We start from the raw sequence: 22728 nt of genomic DNA on the forward strand, positions 1-22728 counted from the left end.
CTTGTAAAATGTAGTAGTTGAACTAAAGAAACGTTCAGAATATGAAGTGGAAATTTTGATACAACAGGTTGAAATTCCGGCTTTTAAATTCGTAATTTTGAGCTTGTGGGGACATTTTCAAATATTATACGATAAAAAACGATAAAACTTCCGCCGAATTATTGCTCGGAATTTCTACTTTGATAAAGCCTGTAACCCTCGTTACACCAAATGCCTAGCCCGAAACAGTGGATGATTCCCTTTCAGCTTCCGCCCCCCCCCCTTCCCGCCCTTACCACACACGCCATCGAAACAACTCTTATGGCGACTTTCCTAACCCACATCAGTGTTTGATGTACGCCCATACGTACACTATGAGCTACGTCATTCTACAGACCAGCCGCCTTATATAACGGTCCATGTGTCTCTATCGGTCACTTTTTTCTCTCCCTTACGCCTGTCTTGATACGTGTTCATATGACGTACATGTTACATATTTTTCTTTCACGCTACCCACATCAGTGTTTGATATACTCCCATACGTACACTATGAGGTATGTCAGTCCACAGACCTGTCGCCCGATCCTCTTTAAGAAAAGTCACCCGGGAAAGAACCTGGGCACGAAAACCAAACTATCGAACGACTCATCCGCTCTCAAGCCAGTCCCCTTGCATCGAGACTGTGACTGTGTGATCATCGGCGGGTGTTTATCACCATTCCCATCGAAAGGGAACAAATACTACACATGATCCTAGCCAAAAGGCCGAGAAGAGACCTGCCGCCCTATATATCGGCCCATTTTGCTCTATTGGCCACACTAATCTTTCTCTCACCCTTAATCCTGTCTAGATACATGTTCATTTGACTTAACATGTTATATATTTTCTTTACTCGCTTTGACCGTTCTTCTAAATTGATAAAAAGATAAGCAACTCCGCCAGAGAAAACAAACAAAAGCCTTTGTTTACAGTTTTTGTTTTCCTTTCGTTATTTTTCTCATTTTTCAATCTCAAAATAAAATACAAGGCCCGTTTATGTTTCATTTCTCCATACTACCACAAAATCAAGTCTTTGTTTACACATAATAAGAATAAGAAGAAAAACAACAAAAAGGCATGGAAGTCTTGAAAGTTTAGGTCAAATTAATAAAAGTTAAATGGTAATGAGTAAAAGGAGCATGATTTTATAATGCTCACTATCATTCTTTCTTTTGATAAACGCTTAAAATAGCTGGTACATAACTTAACAAAATTACAACATTCTGTGATTTTTGTCTTAAAATTCGTGACAACTAAATGCCACACAACTTACTCCAGGTGACATGAAATATACATGAAAATAAGAATAATAACAAGGAAGAATGTCACAAAACGTACCGAATAAAAAATAAAAAATAAAATAACTAAGAATATAACATGAACATAAAGGACAAATACCAGAAAAAAATGTCAAATTGTTGATTTTTTTAAATATTATTTTATGTTGTCTAACTTTCTTGAAATTATGCTGATTATGCAGATGACTGCTTATCATATGTGGCCTGATTGTCAAAGGGGGGTGGGGTGGTTGGGCTGATGAGGGCATACACACCCCTCCCTTTGATATAGAAATGTCTACTTCAGTCAGGTTCTCATGGTTTTATATATATATAAATATCACCTATCTATCACCCAGCCCCTTTCCCTCACACACCCAAACAAGTTCCATGTTATGACACTACCAGCAAGGGGCCCAAATTCTACTGGTTTCATAGTCAAATGAGAGAAAATATTCACACAGGAAAAAAGTACTCAAATTATCAACTACTATTACCAGTAAGTAATAAATGCAATTTAAAATGTGCCAAAAAAACCAAAAGCTAGCCCTAATGCCCCCCCCCCCCCCCTGTTCCTTCTTCCACTAAAAATCCTCCACCTCATGTCAAGCAAAAGTAGGGTGGATTTGTGCAAAGGAATTTAAACTATTATCCCAAGCTATCTTCCACAGTGTATCAATCCTCCACCACGCCCCCTCCCCCCCCCCCCCTCCTGACGACCCCATTTGTCCAATGAAGACACCAGAAGAAGAAAATCAATGATATTGTGCTTTTTAACACTTGTCCTTCATAAATGTACATTTTAATCAATTATTATGAATGTATATGGATACTACTTGGCAATAGGAATATCAATCTTATGATTAAAAACATGTTGTGTGAGTTTACTTTACCATAATGTCATAATTTCAATCTTTAGCCTAGTTCACCTAAACATATTACCAAAACAATGACAAAAATGAAATAAAATTAAACAAAACAATTTGAAACATGGTATCACACAAGCCATTCCAATCAACCAAAATGTTAAAAAGTAAAACAACAGTTCCTACTTCGTTTGAAAAGCAATTAAGAAAAGGGGGGAAATGGTTTAATCTTCTTAATTCTTGCCTTTAAATTCAGGCTAACCTACCTAAGAAACTTACTCCTGTAAGGGAATTTCATGAAAATCATTGAAAACCGAATGTGTAAGTGATTAAGGCATGTGATCCAGGTATATTTACTGGAATAAAATCAAATTCTGGAAAAAGGAAAAGGGCTAAATAGTGAGAAATTATTTGAAACGAACACTTGACTTAATAGGGAGAATATCATGTTTAACTTGATGGGTAAGAAAGTATCTCCAAGCTATCAATTTATTATAGACTGTAAGTTTACTCTTTAACTTAAAGGTGCCTGCAGCTATAATCAGAATAATTAATTCTTCCAAACTAAACTCCAGCCATAAACTGATTAAATACTGGACTTAAACTCCATTCAATACCACTTTGGTAATTAAGTTGTAGCTCCAGTTAATTCCAATCAGCAATAAATTTGTAGCTCCAGTCTAGAATTCTGGAATGAATTTGAGGCATAAATCAATTGATAGCTAGAGCTACTTCTGATCCATACTTAATAGATATTTGGATGTAACTTCACCCCTGTTATTAGTTCATAAATAGAATTAATTGCAATTAATACTCCTTTCATGAGTGGGTTAAGTTAAATCCCAGCAGTTCTCATCTCTGGGCTGGTTTATCTTATTCCAATTTTAGGGAGAATGTGTTGCTGAAAGCAATCACTCATGAGCTTCTACAAATCTTACAGCAGTTCTTTCATGTTTCAAACATACTTTTTCTGTTTTCATCCTTTGAAGGGAAAGAGGAAACACTAGTGACTACTATTCTTGGAAAAAATAATAATTCTTGGATTTCTGCTTAGCTTTTAAGACCATTGCAGTTGAAGAATGTCATTGTGTTCCTTTGTTTACTCGGCCTTTGTTACAACAAATCTCTGTCGATTGTGTAACTGGGAAAAATTCTCTTAAAGTAATTGAAGAACCTCTGTAATATATTTTATAGTGTCAAATTATGTTCTTATATCTGTGCAAAATACCAAACAACTTGTGCTCAATTTATTTTCAAATTTTATAATTAAACCATGTGTTTCTATTAAATTTAATAACTTACTGTGCCACTGAGCAATATCTATACTGAAAAATTTCGGTAAAGCTAACTTTCTCTGGAAGCACTTTTTGCTACTGCACTTACTTTGTTGACAACAGAACTTTTAACATGTTGAGCTACGACATATTTCTCATGGTTTCAAGCAACCAATCACAGAACAGTATTACCACATTTGAACCTCAGAATTTCAAATTAATACAAAAAAATAAAACTACTTTTTTTTTTTCTGGAATAGTCAACACAACACTTCCAATCTCTTATTTGTCACCTTTTTTTATTCAAATATTTACAAAAATTGTCTGAAGATTTCAATTTTTTTATTAATTAATTTTTTTAAACTAATTTTTATATACATGTTATTACGATGAACTCGGTTTTCATGTAAAAAGTTGAGATAAAAGGTATTTAGGAAATTAAAATCACAAAACAGGGGGAGGAAATTTCAAAGAAACTATTTCTATTGCTGTAAAAACATATTTCTTGCTATCAATTAAGATAGCTTTTTAACTAGACTTCAAACGTCCCAGTTTACAACCATCCCTCACACACTTGTTAAAAACTTAATTTAAAAGACAAAACCTTGTCAGTTATTAAGGAAATTTAATAACTATATGCTGTCAACTTTTTTTTCGAATTGCCTAATTTTACCCTTCCAAACTAGGCATGTTTACATTAAGTCATTGTGTTGTGAAGAATTCTTTTTTTTTACTTTTCCAGCTAACGACATTACTAAAATAATATAACATAACTAACTTTCTTGATGATACTCAATTATTCACATTTACAGTGTTACCATGGAAACAACAGACTGAGAGGATGGTGGTGAGACTTGAGGTTTTGTTTTCTTCTGTTTTTCTTGCCGGAGTCTAAACTGAACCTAACTTCCCTCTTAACCAAAACGGATGATTTCTGTAAGGATGTGGAACATTGTATGATTTTCGCCAGACATTCTTACCCTTATCTCTTTGAAATATGATATATAAGGCCATATCTCTATCACGGCCTTCTGATGTGGCTGGCTATAGTCATATCGTCCTCTTCGGTAAAAACCCCGCCTCTTTCCAGGCAACGCGGTGCAGTTGCCCATAGATTGATACATTCAGGTCAACTCATACCAGATGTAGCAAAAACATAGGTTACCTTCGTTAGACCTTACCATTGACCTTATTTCCAACATTCTTCCCTTCACTCTACACACCGACCTCACGACCGAATTTTGCGGTATTTCAGTGTTTACATATATCCTAAGCTTCTTTGTGGCATAAGAAGAAGAGTCCCAGATAGGATTATTATCCAGTGTCACAGTGACCATCTGACCCTGGTTTGACCACAACACAGGACTGTAACAGAATCATACTTACAGAAAGACAAGTTACCGATAGACTAAACCACGGTGCATCTCCTTCTACACCCTTAATCAAACCAATCCATCTCCATCAAAAGTGCTGTTGTCTTTTCCGTTTGACCTCCATGGCCTCTATGATCGGCCGCCTCTTCTCCTGGTAACGTTTCCTGAGTTCCTCTATCTCCTGCTCCATCATCGGGTCCAGTGCTCTCAACTTCCTCTGAAGTTCTTCGTACGAGAGCTGTTTCACCTGTGGGGGTAGATATCAACGGACAGAGAGATGTCGTTAAATTTACTATCTATATTCTCGTTTCAAGAATTAAATCGAGAGAGATGAACCCCTCAAGAAGGGAGAAATCGTTCAGTTTGGTGGTTAAATGGGTCATGAGAAGCAACAAGATTGTCAACTATCGTTACTTTTTTTTTTTTACATTTTTTTTTTTATTGTATGTTCCTTTTCTTTTGTTTTTTGGGAAAATGGTGACCAGTTCAAACCAACACTAAGGTGAAATACCTGTATCTAGTAAAATCAAAATGGTTTAGAGTAATGTTGTAGATTACACAACAAAATTAGGGGGAAAAAATTCACTCACAAACTCAAAGTCACCCTCTTTGAAGTGTCTGTCCACAAACGCTGGTCTCGGTTGTTGGCTCCTGGGGGATCTTGGAGGGTTTGGACTGACTTCATTGGCTGGTACTGTTGGGTCATCGGATGTTTGGTCCTCCAGTGATTTCATGAATAAAGGCTGAGGAGCGTCCACATCATTCTCTGTGGTATCAGAGAGTAACGATGACATTAGAGATAACGAAATAAGTGACAGACAATGCTGACAGTAGAGACAATGATATTAGAAACAATGGTAAGAGACAATCATTTTAGAGACAATGATATTTGAAACAATGGTATGAGACAATCATTTAAGAGACAATGATATTAGAAACAATGGTAAGAGACAATCATTTAAGAGACAATGATATTAGAAACAATGGTAAGAGACAATCATTTGAGAGACAATGATATTAGTGACAAAGATGTTAGAGACAATGGTATAAGAAACAATGGTATAAGAAACAATGGTAAGAGACAATCATTTTAGAGACGATAATATTAGAGACAGTGAAGTCAGAGACACTGGTATAAGAGACTATGAAGTCAGAGACAATGATATTACAGACAATGATGATAGAGACAGTAAAGTCAGAGACAATGGTATAAGAAACAATGGTAAGAGAAAATCATTTAAGAGACAATGATATTAGAGACAATAGTAAGAGACAATCATTTTAGAGAGATGATATTAGAGACAGTGAAGTCAGAGACACTGGTATAAGAGACTATGAAGTCAGAGACAATGATGTTACAGACAATGATGATAGAGACAGTGAAGTCAGAGACAATGGTATAAGAAACAATGGTAAGAGAAAATCATTTAAGAGACAATGATATTAGAAACAATAGTGAGAGAAAATCATTTTAGAGACAATGACATTAGAGACAGTGAAGTCAGAGACAATGGTATAAGAGAGAGTGAAGTCAGAGAAGATGATGTTAGAGACAACGACATTAGCGACAGTGAAGTCAGAGACAATGGTATAAGAGACTATGAAGTCAGAGACAATGATGTTACAGACAATAATGATAGAGACAGTAAAGTCAGAGACAATGGTGTAAGAAACAATGGTAAGAGACAATCATTTTAGAGACAATGACATTAGAGACAGTGAAGTCAGAGACAATGGTATAAGAGAGAGTGAAGTCAGAGACGATGATGTTAGAGACAACGACATTAGAGACAGTGAAGTCAGAGACAATGGTATAAGAGACTATGAAGTCAGAGACAATGATGTTACAGACAATGATGATAGAGACAGTTAAGTCAGAGACAATGGTATAAAGAAACAATGGTAAGAGAAAATCATTTTAGAGACAATGACATTAGAGACAGTGAAGTCAGAGACAATGGTATAAGAGAGAGTGAAGTCAGAGACGATGATGTTAGAGACAACGACATTAGAGACAGTGAAGTCAGAAACAATGGTATTTATAGACAGTGAAGTCAGAAATGATGATATTACAGACAATGATGATAGAGACAGTGAAGTCAGAGACAATGAAGTCAGAGACAATGATGTTTGAGACAATGAAGTCAGAGACATAGGTATAAGAGACAATGATACTAGAGACAATGGTAAACAGAGACAATGATTCTAGTGACAATGGTAAAAGAGACAATGATTCTAGGGACCATGGTAAAAGAGACAATGAAGTCAGAGGCGATGGTATAAGAGACAATGAAGTCAAAAACAAGGGTATAAGAGACAATGATTCTAGGGACAATGGAAAAAGAGACAATGAAGTCAGAGGCGATGGTATAAGAGACAATGAAGTCAGAAACATGGGTATAAGAGACAATGATTCTAGGGACAATGGAAAAAGAGACAATGAAGTCAGAGGCAATGGTACAAGAGACAATGAAGTCAGAAACATGGGTATAAGAGACAATGATTCTAGGGACAATGGAAAAAGAGACAATGAAGTCAGAGGCAATTGTATAATAGACAATGAACTCAGAGGCATAGGTATAAGAGACAATGATTCTAGGGACAATGGTAAAAGAGACAATGAAGTCAGAAACATGGGTATAGGAGACAATGAAGTCAGTGGCAATGGGGAGAGAGACATATGTATACTGGAAACAATAAATTAGTATCAACAATACTTCAATGGCTGAATTTGATTCTTCAGAAGAAAAAGCAATTACAGTGTTTTGGCAGAGATTGATTTCAACAGTTTTCTAAAATCACAACACTCAAAGTGAGATACTTCTTGATACATCCCACTTGTTCTCTACTAATGCACAGGTGGGCAAAGTGTGTCATATTGTAAGCAAATAGTCAACCACAAAGAGGTTTTCAAGACCATATCAATGGGTTTAAATTTATAGCAAGAAAAGACATGGAATGTTTATGTACATACCTTGGGTTGTCTTTTTTTTTGGGGGGGAGGGAGGGGGGAGTAGGTACGTTTTAGCACTTCAACCTATTGTTATAAATGAATCTTCATAATGCCACTGACAGTGGTGAGCACTACTATTGCATGGTGTGAACTTGAGATAGAGAGGTAACCATAAAGACACCATTTTGACTGCAAAGGCTATGGTAACCAATCATTCAAATCCAGGTCCATTTTTCTTCCCCCTATTAATTGTTTTTTATGGTACCACCAGTTTGAGGAGATAAGGGTCATATGTCACCACAATCCTACACCTTATGAAACTCCAGTGAGTAATCCTGCAATCCCAAACTCCTTTTACTTACTCTTCATGGTGCCATCACCCTCTGTTATGACCATGGTGTTCATGTCTGTATCAAGGTCCAGGATACCATTATCCCCATGCAAGTCATGTTCTATCATGGTGCCGTCGCCATGGGTGATCATGGTGCCGTCGTCGTGGGTGATCATGGTGCCGTCGTCGTGGGTGATCATGGTGCCGTCGTCGTGGGTGATCATGGTGCCGTCGTCGTGGGTGATCATCGTGTCCTCTGAGTGGTCAATGAAGGTGTTTGATGTGCCCATATCACTATGGATCATGGTGCCAGAATCCTGGTTGTTACCATTTGTGTCCCCTTTCCTTCTGATCATGGTTCCACTACTATCCTCCTCATCCTTTGAAAAGAAATTAAAACAAACAAAAAAATCAAAGTTAAACAATATAGTCAAGTTACTTTTGCTGAACAGCAAATACTAAGCATTGACTATTTGACGAACTACTTAACCCATCCCCTCACCTGCTGAAGGGGGGGGGGGCCTTCACAGAACAGAAATTGGTGATACTGATGTACAAAGGACATTGAGTTCATGTGGATATATTTCATTAATTGCTGTAAAACTTGTTCTCTTTGGGGGGGGGGCGCAATGTTTAACATCAGCTCTATTGTCAAACCTGTAGTCCCTTGGAAGAGAAATAAAACTGTTTGACAATGACTCTTTGGCCTTCCAATGATTTTTCATCGTCGTCTGCTTAGCAATGAATTTTCAGGCCACGTTATCTTATAAGTGACAGGGAACAGTATATAGAACTTCTAGGAACAATGTTGATCTTGGTAAATTTGCAGTACAGTACCATATTCCCAAGTTCATTAGAAAGACCAGTTACACAGTATACTGTACATAACCCCAAATAATGCTGGGGCTTTTGGACACTCTGTACAATTCCGATTCGTTATGTAATGTACAGTATACATATAAGTGCTAATGGTACTACCGAAGTTATTCTTATTTTATTAACCATTTATTTTATTTTAATTTTTTTATACATACATATTCTTTAGGACAACCCTAGCCTTGAACAAATAAGTCCCCACAGCCATAACAATCAGTTCTTTGACACGATAACTACTTCTTGAGATAACAGTTTCTGCACAGATCTATATATTTATATGCAGTTACTGCATAAAGAAGTCGTTTGTTGATATACACAGAGTGTAGCAGAAAGCTTAATCCCCACGTTTTCTGAACTGTTTCCTGATATCCAAGTAAAAATACCCACTGCCCTATACGGACGCTTCCTTGACACCTGCCCTCCAACTCTCGTTACGTAAAAGTTTTTAGTGCTTTACATTATAAGTGGTTAAATATGAACATAACAGTTCTAAAGCCCCATTGCCTGACAACAAAAATCCAACTGCAGTAGGTAAGTCGGTACACAGTTTTTCACACTAAAAAAAAAAAACTTAAGTTCTGCTTAATCGATATTGCTAATTGATTCTTTACTACAGTATCTACAGTATCAATGAATAAGTGTTTGGTAAAGTAAATTGCTGCAGCATGCAACTATAGTCAAATATTATGTCAAAATCAAACAGAAAAGTACAGTATGACAATGTTAAAATAACTAGCTTTTGAGTTCCTTTTTGCAATTACAAATTCCACAGTAGGAAGCAGCTATGATTAATAGAGCAGATAGCAAACACATACAGTAGCAAACACAGAACAATTTGAAGGTTGGGGGAGGGGGAGGATGGGAGAGGATGGGGAAGAGAGACAACAGGGTAGGATCGGGAATGTGGGATGGTTGAGAGTGTTTGGTGCCACATATACACATTTGCTACATAATGCCTCTATAATAATAATAATACAGTTCTTATAAAGCACAACACACAACAAAGTCTCAATGTGCTGTACACAAAATGAACATGTATACAAAATATAATACAGTAGTACAAAACAACAGTGAAAACATGAGTCTTGAGTACAGTTTTAAAGTTATTAACATATTGAGCACATTTGACATGCTCTGTAGTTAACAGCTCTTGTACTAACATTATGCAGTACCCCAGACTTACTATTGTACCAATCCTAATTAAAATCAGCTTGAGGAATGACATGTGGGGTGAGGGAGAGGGGAGGGGGAGTAACATATCAACTTAATCAATCTATCACATGTGTACTCAATGGGAGAACTTACATTTAGGGATGCACCGGATATCCGGTCCGGCCGGATAGTGAGCAATTATCCGGTTCCGGCCGGATATTTTTCAAAATCCGGCCGGATCTTTTTCAAAATCTGGCCGGATCTTTCTCAAAATCTGGCCTGAATTATTCCTTAAAAAGGTGTTGGTATTAACTTAAATCAATGTAAACTATTTCCAAAAATTAATAAAAACATTCAAAGTAAGGAAAAATTAGGTTTAACATGTTTAATTTAATTTTCTCAATGGTCTGACCCACTGTTTCTAAAGATCAACCAAAATAATACAACTACTGTAATAATATGAAGCTATATACAACAAATACAGTTTGCAGTGAAATCATTTCTTGCAGCCTTCATCAGTTTAATATTGAAAGTTCCTAAAAGTTCATGAAAAACCTAAATCATTAAGTGTTCTAATGAACATTCAATTCCATTTTAAAGGATAGATAAAAGATAGATATGCGTATACCTCACCTAAGATTTGCTCCTTGTTTCATACTTCTACTTCTTATTAATGATTTCCGGTTCCGGCCGGATTTTATCCGGCCGGATTTCATGTATTATCCGGCAAAATCCGGTTCCGGCCGGATCCAAAAATGTGGATCCGGTGCATCCCTACTTACATTCAATGGGAGAACTTACATTATGGGCAATTAATGTAACAGTACCTCAAGAATAACAGTTAGACGGACGATGAGACTGATGACAAACGAGACCCCACTAACGATGGTTCCTATTGTCTTTGTCTTTCGTCATTAATTATGCAAATATCAATACATATCAATCTGAGATCAACGACAAATTAGTTTACAGATCCCAGCAATTTCAAATATGAGAGAATACTAAATGATAAGGTACTGTAATACAAATCTGAAAGACATACTATCAGGGAAACTTATCCTGTGGATGACATTATTTTTCGGTTATTTTGCCCATTACTTTAGCTGATTTTAGCTGATATTAACTGATAACTGAAATTAGCTGATAAAACAACCTGTTGGGAGATCTTTGCAAACATATAGATCTATATAAATAGATAGATATATAAATGCGTATACAGGGATGTGCCCACGCTGGGCGGCACTGGGCGTTCCCGCCTAGCACTAAAAATTACCGCCCAGCCCTGTCTTAAAAATAGTGTACAGTATCCCACCCAGCACTATTTCCATCTAAAATCCTGACTTTCCTAACAATATATTCAGCATAAATTAGGCCTATGCCAAAATCATACAGACTAATAATGCATCAGTTACACAAAGAAACATTAATTAAAACTCTCAATCGGTCCCTTGTAAAATCTCTTTGAAACAAACTAATAACTTTTACCAGGTACATTATATATTTCACTAAAAAAAATTCTTAAATTTAAATTGTTAGCAAAACTAGTACTTGTGTATCAGTGCTAAAAAAGCTACACAAGTCCCAGCATTTAGCATCTGAGCACCTTCAAATATCGAAAAATTTCTCAAAGGCGAGGGGGACACCCCCTCCCCCTTAGACCCCTCCCCCAGGACGGCGAACAGTATACCCGGCACTCAGGAAATCCTGGGCACATCCCTGCGTATATATCTCAATGTTAGCAAGTCAGCAGGCTATTATTGAATACTGCCACATTAGTACAATAACAGTAAAGTATAGCTCATGCTCTTTTGAACTGTTTCGAACAATGAACTTTCCCATTGTATGAATCTGATTTCCAAATCAGCTTTTCCTTTGCCAACATTATTCTGTGCACTTTCTCTCTCTCTTTACAATCCTATTTTCCTGATGCCTTTCAGAGCAATGTTGAAACTAAAACTGCATTTTGAGGTGATACTTAGGTACGCTACAATGAGCTGATTTCACATAATGATAATAAAAAGTGAAATACATCCTCTTGTTACATGTAAGCGTTTCAGCCACATACAAAGCTCGACTAAATTTAACCAACCATAGATATTGAATCATGTGCTATTTATATTTATGATGTAGGAGCAAGCATTTGTTTAATACATCCTCTTTGTTAGATATAAGCGGTTTCAGAGACATACAAAGCTCGGCTAAATTCAACCAACCATAGTTAACGAATCATGTGCTATTCATATTTATGATGTATGAGGAAGCATTTGTTTGAAACAGTTATACAAAAAAAAATAATGGCATGTATCATGAAAGGACACTGGATTATGAAAATAATCTGTTGATCCTATTTAACACAGGTGTGACCCTCAGAAAGCATCAAATATGTTGGTTATTTGGTATTTAATTGAAGTACCTAACAAATCACAATAACTATATCTTCATTTTCAGATGAAGAGCAAGACATATCTACCATTTTCTTCTAAATTTCAACTGAAGGAAGCATCATATTTAAGAACCCACAGAGGCCATAACCTATGGGTTATTCTATTCAAAAATCTTATTTTTTGTTTGTACAAATATTACACAATGTCAGAGATACAATTTCAATATGTGCCTGTCATTTCACAAACCACCTTATTTTTATGCTTTCATGGAATAATTTAGTGCTTGAATTCTGTATAACATTTTTGAGGGTTCTGTATGTGCCTAAGTTACAAAATATGATCGTACCTGTGCACAAAAACTGCCAAATACATCTATTGCACTTGTACAATATAGCAATTTCCATTTACCAGATCAATTATTCCCTAGCTGTGAGTACTGTCTGTATCTCTGTTATAATGCATTTGATCGTACGTAAAGGAGAGGATTCTAAACCGTTTCACGGTCTCCACGACAGTACTCAAGATATCAACAGCTTAAACATTTAAAAAATTTGCATTGCGTCCATCTGTCTATGAACTGACTGTTGCTGTTACATTTGGGAATAACGTCCCATTACGAGACGAATGTTATGTACAGTATGTACTAAACTCGTTTATTTTACGGCCGTAAATAGTATCATAATAATTCATTATTCATCGCCATCATAACTTCATCACAGTTCAGATTCACATCAAAATTTCTCACGTGATAATTTTTTTCTATTTTTTATATTAGAAGTAGACTATCAATATCAGAAGTACTGTAATGACAAGATGAATTATTATGGTCAACATGTCCTTGTGCTTTCAGACTTACCTACTTTTATTTTCTATTTATATTTTGATAGTCTTATTGTTACTAATTTTCGGTTGTAATAGTTTAGTATTTTAGTTTTATTGTATGCTGTCATATTTTATGGCTTTCGTCTTTCGTTTCTGAATTTTATTGCTTTAATAATTATTTTTAGGATATTTATTTATTTTGTAATTTTTAGGATGCAATATTTTTTAAGCTGTAATATTTTTTAGCTGTAATAATTTTAAGTTGTAATATTTTATGCAATTTTTTGAAGTGCTTTGAGATCATTCTTTGATGTAAAGCGCTATATAACTATAAATTATTATTATTACTTCATAATTCAACATGACAGTGGCTGGTGATTGTACACAACTAATGATCAAAACGTTGTATTCAGGCTATACTTTGCTCCCGTTTGCTGAATGTTACCATTCTCAATGCACTTTAAATGAATTATCAGATGAAGCAGGACTTGCAAGGTTTTGCATTTCACAAGTTCAATGTAATGCAAGCTCAATGGGATAGTGAGGAGAGAAAGAGTGGTGATATGTATAAGAGAAACTTATTATGAAATTCAAGCAACAAAGGTACTGTACAGTCAGAGCAATTATATATCCACTGTATTTCAAGGGACAAATAACATATATCCACTGTATTTCAGGGCAATTTCATCTATCCACTGTATTTCAGGGAAATTACATATATGTCCACTGTATTTCGAGGGAAAAATAACATATCCACTGTATTTCAGGGCAATTACATCTATCCACTGTATTCCAGAGCAGTTAAATATGTCCACTGTATTTCAAGGGAAAAATAATATATCCACTGTATTTCAGGGCAATTACATCTATCCACTGTATTTCATAGCAATAACATACATCCACTGTATTTCAAGGGAGAAATAACATATCCACTGTATTTCAGGGCAATTACATCTATCCACTGTATTTCATAGCAATTACCTACTGTATTTCAGGGCAATTACATCTATCCACTGTATTTCAGGGCAATTACATCTATCCACTGTATTTCATAGCAATTAAATGTGTCCACTGTATTTCAGAGCAATTACATCTATCCACTGTATTTCATAGCAATTAAATGTGTCCACTGTATTTCAGGGCAATTACATCTATCCACTGTATTTCAGGGCAATTACATCTATCCACTGTATTTCATAGCAATTAAATGTGTCCACTGTATTTCAGAGCAATTACATCTATCCACTGTATTTCATAGCAATTAAATGTGTCCACTGTATTTCAGGGCAATTACATCTATCCACTGTATTTCATAGCAATTACATATATCCACTGTATTTCAGAGCAATTAAATGTGTCCACTGTATTTCAGAGTAATTACATATATCCACTGTATTTCTGGGCAATTACATATATCCAAGTATTCCAGAGAAATTAAATATATCCACCATTTCAGGGCAATTACATATCCACTGAATTTCTGGGTATGTAACACACACAAATAGATATAATTGTGAAATTGGCTTGTCAATAAAGCTTCCTTCCTAATATTTTCATTTCTTTCCCATTTTGCCCTATTAGCTGCTTATGAAAGGAAATTATTATTATCATTATTATTATATTACATTTATAAAGAGCACTTATTCTACAAGTAAGCTCTAAAGTGCTATGTCACCACCCAGTGCAAATAAAATAAATGCACGGGTAGATATGATGAACGGCCTTCAAATCTTATTGGTAACGCCGGGGTCAGAACTAGGATTTATCCTCCAACTCTTTAAGGTTAGGATGAACCATAGTGCAGTAGTGCAACAGAGACAGGTAAGCAAGGAATGAAGCAAATGATAATCCTCCGAAAGAGAACAAGTAGAGTAAATTATTCTCATCAATTCCTGTAAACAATGAAATGTAAGCAAGCCATGCAACAAGGACTCAAGTTCCAACACACCCAAAGTTGTTCAGATACAGTTATTTGTGCAATTAATTTTTCCTTCTTGGCAATAACAGAGACAATGAAGTGAAAGAGAAGGGGGGCAGGGGGTGGGGTGGGGGCAGGGGTGTGGGGAAGGGATGGTAGAGGGCAAAGAGTGATATGGGATGGCTGACGGAAATCTTGGGAGTCTTGCAAGTCGACAACAGAATGGAACATATTGCTGCAATATTTGCTGAACAAAATTCACCACAACACTGGCAACATTCACTTTATATGGCAATTTACTTTGGCAATGGTAATGACAAAAACTAAATAGAAAAACACCAAAAATCATATCCACAAAAAAAGAGGAAAAAAAAACTGATGAACATGTTTAAAGCACCAAAACAAAACAGAAAACAACAAAAAGCTGGAAGCAGTTTGATTCAAGTTTCCTTGCTTTTGATACCTAAGACAAAAATCACTTTGTTCTCTTACCACTCTGCTAGTGGTCGAATCGCCATCTTTCTAAATTATGGTAAAAGACAATCATTGAAGAAAAAAAAAGGTAAAACAAGAGTTTTGCGGTCAAAAATGAAGAGAGAGAGAAAGAAAAAGAAAAAAGATGACGATGGAAGACGACACCAACCCCAGATGAAGAAGAATAGCTCGATGGCGATTTTGAATAAATTACCCTGCCACCGTAATTACTTTGACTGACAAGTACTACCTAGGTAAACAGTGGCGGAGCGTCCATACAGTCAGAGGGGGGGATGCCCCCCCTGACGGACTCAAATGGACTGCTGGCACCCTTTTCAGCTTTTTACTTATTCACGATTGTTGACTTTTTTATTGCACTCTCAAATACCTAGTGACATTTGTCACATTTTGTTGGTGTAATTTTCTGACAAAATGGCGATGACACCTATTTATTCTTCGTTTATTTGCAAATTAGCAAGGCCCCGAAAGGGTCATTTCCGATGATCCTGACTCAAAAAATGTCTGTACGCTCCCCTTAGTGTCGAAAGCGCCCCTACAGACCATTCTCGCCCCCACCCCTGACTAATACCCCTAGCTCCGCCACTGTAGGTAAAACAGAATGGATTGTATGATAACTGTGACATGGGATCTTGTATCCACCCCACAGCATTCAAAACTATTCCGATACCAAGATTTATGATTCAAACTACGACTAACGAATGTGCTTTTGGAGAAAATTCTCAACGAGATGAGCTTCATTTTTTGTCAGAATTTACTTCAGCGATAAAAATTTGAAATTTCACCAAGTATACAAAATCATGTAAATGACATTTAGAACTGACTTGTGGATGTGTAACTAACCAGCCATGGCATTGAAAATCAACTTTCAAATGCATTTGAAACATACAGAAACAGACATTGACCATGCCTACAGCAGTTAGCAGCAAACTTAAACATGTTAATGGCACTATCAACACTAAGCAACATTTTAAACAGTTATGATGGCAACTAAATTCACTCCAAAATGAAACATCCTTGCAGCTGTGAGTTCTTGATCTGATATAGATTGTTATCAGGAAACATCCGCATGGAAAAATATGCATCAGTCTTGAGAATCTAGAAGTCTTAAAAGAAGCAGCAAATTCCTTACTACAACCCTCAATCTCACCCTCTCTTGCCCCCCCCCCCCCATCTCTCCAGGATGGGAAAGAATCAGTAGTCAGGAAGAAATGAAATGTAAGTAGAGAGACTGAATGTTTCAGAATGATATCAAGATGCAGAGTTAGTCGGGTATCAACTCTAAATCGATGGTTCAACTTACTGAATATTCAATGTGGTTCAACTTACTGAATATTCAATGTGGTTTAAATTACTGAATATTCAATGTGGTTTACATTACTGAATATTCAACAATGGTACAACTTACTGAATATTCAGCAAACATTCAACTAACTGAATATTCAAAGTGGTTCAATTTACTGAATATTCAAAATGGTTCAACTTACTGAATATTTAACCATGGTTCAACTTAATGAATATTCAATGTTGTTTAAATTACTGAATATTCAACAATGGTTCAACTTACTGAATATTCCTCATCCGAATCATCTAACTTGTTCTTTTCTTTTTCCCTGATTATGTTGGATTCGTTTATCATATCCTTAAGAATGGACAGAGGTTGAGCTTCCTTGATGAATGTATGCTGAAATAAACAAAAGCAAAATAATTATAGAAGTAGCATATTTCTCTATATGATACTTCCTCCCTTCTCTAAAACAGAGCAAAATGCAAAGATTCCGCACAAAACAGCTGCTTGCCAATGTCATCTTGTAATATGCAAATTTCAAAAACATTTATGCTATGCAAATTACAGGGAAACAAGCTGTATTGATAGTTTGTAGCATGTGGTCACAACCAAAAAAACCTTACTAGTGAAAGCGGCCGTTCCCTGAAAACACCGAATTCAGCATTGAGACTGGACCTACTAATGCTTTTATAGGGAATTTAGACAAATGCAAATATACGATTCTAGAATCTAGACCTGTTCCCTAATCTTCCCTGACATATATGTCTCTGAATGCTTCCTACAAATATCAGGTAAAAAGAATGTGTTACTGTATGCCTATCTGACAGGTTCAATAAATCATTCATCTTAAGCAAGCTTATCACTTTACCCTTACCCATACCTACAGGTAACATACAGAATGCTGGATCGAGTAAATCTGTTGCTATAACCTTTAAAGGATACCTACATTTCTTACCTCATGCAAACCTGTCTTGAGGAGCCATCCAAAAATGTGACCTACATCACTAACCTCAATTAAACACTTCCCTTGAGATATTTTACATTACAAACCTTCAGTGAACCTATAACTATGACCTTTCCCTAAAGATAACCTAGATTACTAATACCTCATGGAAAATGTTGGGGTAACCATACCCCAAAGGTTACCTACATAAATTAACTGAAGTAAACCTGTTGCTATAACCCTTCCTTGTAAGTTCAATGTTTTGCTTATTTTGAGTTAGTATGATGCTATGACCCTTCCATAAAGGAATTAAATCAAGTGAACCTGTTGCTATGGCTCTTCACCGAAGGTTGCCTGTTTTACTTACAAAAAGTAAACCTATTGCTACGACTCTTCACTGAAGGTTGCCTGTTTTACTTACAATAAACCTGTTGGAATGACTTTTCCCTGGAGGTTGTGTGTTGTACTTACATTAAGCAAACCTGTTGCTACAATCCTTCCCTAACTTACAAATGTTAAGTCAAGTTATTCCTATGACTCTCTTCCCTGTAGCCTAGTTTTGCTTACATTAAGTAAATCAGTAGCTGTGGCCCTCTCTTCTGGATTTTTGATGAGACATATTGAAGTAAAATCAATAAATTCTGAAGACCATCTTTCTGGTTGAGAAAAGGTTGGTGGAGGTTTGGTCGGTATCATGAATATAGCCTGACAAAAAAGGAAAGAAAAACAATATAAAAACAAATCTGTTAGCAAACTGCTTATCCACGAAAGAGCCTGTTTAAGAGAATGTGTGTAAATAAGAGGGCCTAACGATTCGATCCTAGCAGGATCTTCTGCAGAGGCTGAAAAAAGAAGATCCTGCTAGGATCGAAACGTCAGGCCTTCTTACTTTTACACAAAAAGGAAAGAAAAAATACAATAATGACCACAAAAAAAAAAAAAAAAGGTTTCATCTAAAAACCCCAATCAGAGTCGTCAGTTTATATTATTACGACCTTACGTACAAAGTTAATAATAACTGTAAAATTATTGTCAATCTCAGGTAACTCTATATGAGTATCATTTGTTGTATATTTTTGTTAAGAACCTATGGATCAAAAATTTTCTACTAATGAATGAACTGAATGTAATGTTATATTAACCACAGACAAGTCTAAGAAAACCACTCAAATGACCAGCCCCAAAATCAGCCGCTTGTCAAGATGGGTTGGAGACATCCTGGAACGATGTAAAGCATTCTAATTTCTTACAACTGGCATCTTAGAAGAAATTGGTTGGGGTGGGTATTGATCTTCTAATTGTACTCACAGTGCAGATCAATCACGTATTCACCAGAGGGGTGGGCTGGGGGGTTGGTGGGGTGGGGGGCCTGCATTAGTTACTAGTTATGTTGTTAATATATCTATATATCTCTATGAAAATGAATTCACAAAATATCCTTCCATTTGTAAACTGATGCAGAAAAGTTCAAGTAGCAATTCCAGGAGGGCAGCTTCAACGATTGAAGAGATCGAGTCCATAACCTCTGGCCTGAAAGAGGAAAGAGTCGGATGTATTAAATATTCATGCGATGATCTTACCCTCATAGGATGAATGTCTGCATATGGAGGTTTGCCCTGGGCCATCTCGAGAGCTGTAATACCCAAGGACCAGATATCCGCCTTGCAGTCGTAACCGATCTCCTGTATGACCTCTGGGGCCATCCAAAAAGGGGTCCCTATAACCGTGTTCCTCTTTGCCATGGTGTCCTGTGACATCACCAAAGAACAAAACAGAGAAGATGAGGGAACATTAAAAATTGGAAATCCAAGACTGACTTTTTTGTGTGTGTGTAAATAGCCAATTTTACCACTTGACAAAGTGTCATATGAATATGATGAAGAAAAATAAAGGGTAAAAATGTGATTCAGAAATGATTGGAAATCCAAGACTGACTATATTGTGTGTGTGTAAATAGCTAATTTTACCACTTGACAAGTGTCACGCAAATATAGTGAAGAAAAATAAAGGGTAAAATGTGATTCAGAAATGATTGGAAATCCAAGACTGACTATATTGTGTGTGTGTAAATAGCTAATTTTACCACTTGACAAGTGTCACATGCATATGATGAAGAAAATAAAGGGTAAAATGTGATTCAGAAATGAGGTTGGGGCTGAGGGCAAACAGGTTAAACTGTCACTTTATAAGACAAAACACTCAAAATCAAAGCAAATTGCCATTAGAAAATTGCAATAATTATATTTCTGGATGGATGACCCATATTTGATCTACTCATTCAATCACATCTGGAATCTGTTGTTGCCAAACTGTACCACCTTTAGTCAACATAAAAGACTATTGTACTAGTCCGGTCACAACCGGTCACTTACCGTGAGTTGTCCAGCAACTCCAAAGTCGGCCAGCTTTGAGTGTCCTTCGTTATTTAAGAGGATGTTCCCTGCTTTGATGTCTCTGTGTATTTTCCTCATGAAGTGAAGATATTCCAGTCCTTTAAGGGTAGACTGTAGTACGGTTGCTATCTGGGCTTCTGTTAGCTGTTAATAAGCAATCGATCAATCAATCAATTAATCAATCAATAAATAAATAAATGAATATCAGATGAAGGAAATCAAGATTAAATTGAGAACGGGCCAAAAAACTACTTAAATAGGATATAATTTGGTATATTTGTGATATTAACAAATCTCAAGATAGCCAATCTGAACATTTGTGATAATCGTGAAAGACAATGAACAGAACTCATCGTAAACAACAACAACAAAATGGGACGAGCAAATCTTTAGCTTGTTCATGATAATTTTTGGTACATGGAACCAAATGTCAGAAAGAAAGAAGAAAATTAAAATAATACTGTCACATACAGAACCACATTCTGATAGAATAATATCAAAAATTGGACACAAGTTTCGAAGATTGTGAATTGATTTCTAGAGAGAGGCCAGCTAAAACTAAGAACTACTGTCACATGTGTGACTTGACAAAATTTAGAGACAATCTGGAGAGAAGACCAAAACTACATCAAATACGAGCATATAACCCTGTCAAACTTAGCTGTTGATTGAAATATTGTGATAACTGGAAAGGACCAAAAGAAAGAGCTGATTTAGGGAATTGTTAATAAATTCTTGAAGAGTGAATTGATTTCAAGGTCTTGTGGATAATAACAGCCAGTGTCTCATTAGGTTAATTTCTTATATCAAAATAATAGGACTTCCCAAAGAGATGCACCCCAGAATTTGGAAGTTATGTCAGTAACATGTATACATGAAGCTAACAAACTTTGTGGCCAGAATTAGATACACTTATATGACAGAATAGCAGATTTTTGGGAGACCAGACGAGTCGGCAAGAAACGCTAGTGTAATTTAAAATCATTCAGTTTTTACGTTTTTTGACACAAAATTCAATTCTCAGTTTGAGATTGGAGTTTTGCAGGAATCTGCTCTTGTCTCCTTGTTGCCGTGACAATTGAAAGACATAGATTCAGTCTGTCAAAATTGACGCAACGTCACATAAATTCTACTTGAATAGTTTTTTGTTAAGTGACGTACACAGTTTGTACAAAACAAGGTTAAACAAACCACTTTCACTTTTGCCCTGATTCTATTTCATTTTAATATTATTATTATTATTATTTTTCTAATCCTTTCGGACTGTGATCACCTCATAAGAGAACAAAGAATCTTCTTACGAAATTAATGTCAAAGCAAGCTCGTTGAATTTCACTTCCCAGTATCACATTTCAGAATCACCCATGCTCGTAGACAATTAAAAATTTAACTTTTCAAACACTGTGTGTACAGTAGCACACTATTTAACAAAGCTTGGAGCATTAGCTTCAACAATATACTGTATATGCAGCCTACCCAAAGCTATACTTGACTGTTAGACTGAACTGTCAGAGATAAATTAGACTTTACCACTGACAGTATGGGGGAGTTAATTAAAATGCACCTTCTGGTGAACGTCCAACACAACCACATCCTCTTGCGTGGATCCATCAGGGTGTGGGGGTGTACCCTTTCCCCCTTCCCCATCCCTTCTCCCTTATTCAGAGTATAAAGTAGAGAGTAGTGATAAGTAGTGATTTAGACCATTTAATTATATACCTAATTTACAGCCAATATAACTCCAACACAACCACATCCTCTTGCCTGGATCCATCAGGGTGTGGGGATATATCCTTCCTCCCCCCCAACATCCCTTCTCCCTTATTCACACATAAACTTGAGAGTAGTGACTAGTAGTGATTTAGACCCTATAATTATACACCTAATGTACAGCCAATATACAGTATGTTTCAAAATCTAAATTTTCACACCTCAAACTTCTGGTGGACCTCCCACACCCTACTGTACTCCATCAGAGTCCGCTTCAAACGTTCCCAGGGCCACACGCCCTTGTTAAGGAATCCTTCAATCAACAAACCCCCAAACCAACCCACCTGCCCCCTCCCTGCCCATCATCACTGTAACCCCTCCCTTTACCACATGTTTGTGCACTGACCCTTTGCCTAACAAGAAGCTTGGCTGCATCAAACATTTTCTGCAGAGGAAACTGCCGGACTTTAAAATGTCTTTTGAGACACATACAGTACTATTAGCTTCACAACAATCTACAGCATCGATTAAAACTTGATCAGAAAAAGTATTTTATGAGTCATCAAACAAATAGTGCTATGTACGACACTTTGGTTGTATAATATAATATAATATTGAAGATTTACAAGTCGCAGACATATCCACAGATAACCATGCT

General features: G+C 36.2%; 1 protein-coding gene across 2 annotated transcripts in view; it reads right to left on the reverse strand.

Moving 5' to 3' along the window:
• Window positions 1-4322: 4322 nt before the first annotated feature.
• Window positions 4323-22728, reverse strand: part of LOC139984173 (serine/threonine-protein kinase 4-like) — a 28213-nt gene continuing 9807 nt past the window's right edge. The window contains exons 5-12 of one of the 2 annotated variants that reach the window (XM_071997943.1): window positions 20340-20504; window positions 19548-19715; window positions 18535-18672; window positions 17304-17420; window positions 15737-15766; window positions 8124-8472; window positions 5399-5574; window positions 4323-5055 (exon numbers count right to left, since the gene is read on the reverse strand). In XM_071997943.1, coding sequence (XP_071854044.1) covers window positions 4897-5055; window positions 5399-5574; window positions 8124-8472; window positions 15737-15766; window positions 17304-17420; window positions 18535-18672; window positions 19548-19715; window positions 20340-20504 — 1302 coding nt within the window. In that variant the 3' untranslated portion in view covers window positions 4323-4896. The remainder of the gene's footprint in view (window positions 5056-5398; window positions 5575-8123; window positions 8473-15736; window positions 15767-17303; window positions 17421-18534; window positions 18673-19547; window positions 19716-20339; window positions 20505-22728) is intronic. The other variant, XM_071997944.1, reaches the window with a different exon arrangement.

The sequence above is a fragment of the Apostichopus japonicus genome, chromosome 17 (assembly GCF_037975245.1).
Source record: "Apostichopus japonicus isolate 1M-3 chromosome 17, ASM3797524v1, whole genome shotgun sequence".
Classification (NCBI taxonomy): Eukaryota; Metazoa; Echinodermata; class Holothuroidea; order Aspidochirotida; family Stichopodidae; genus Apostichopus; species Apostichopus japonicus.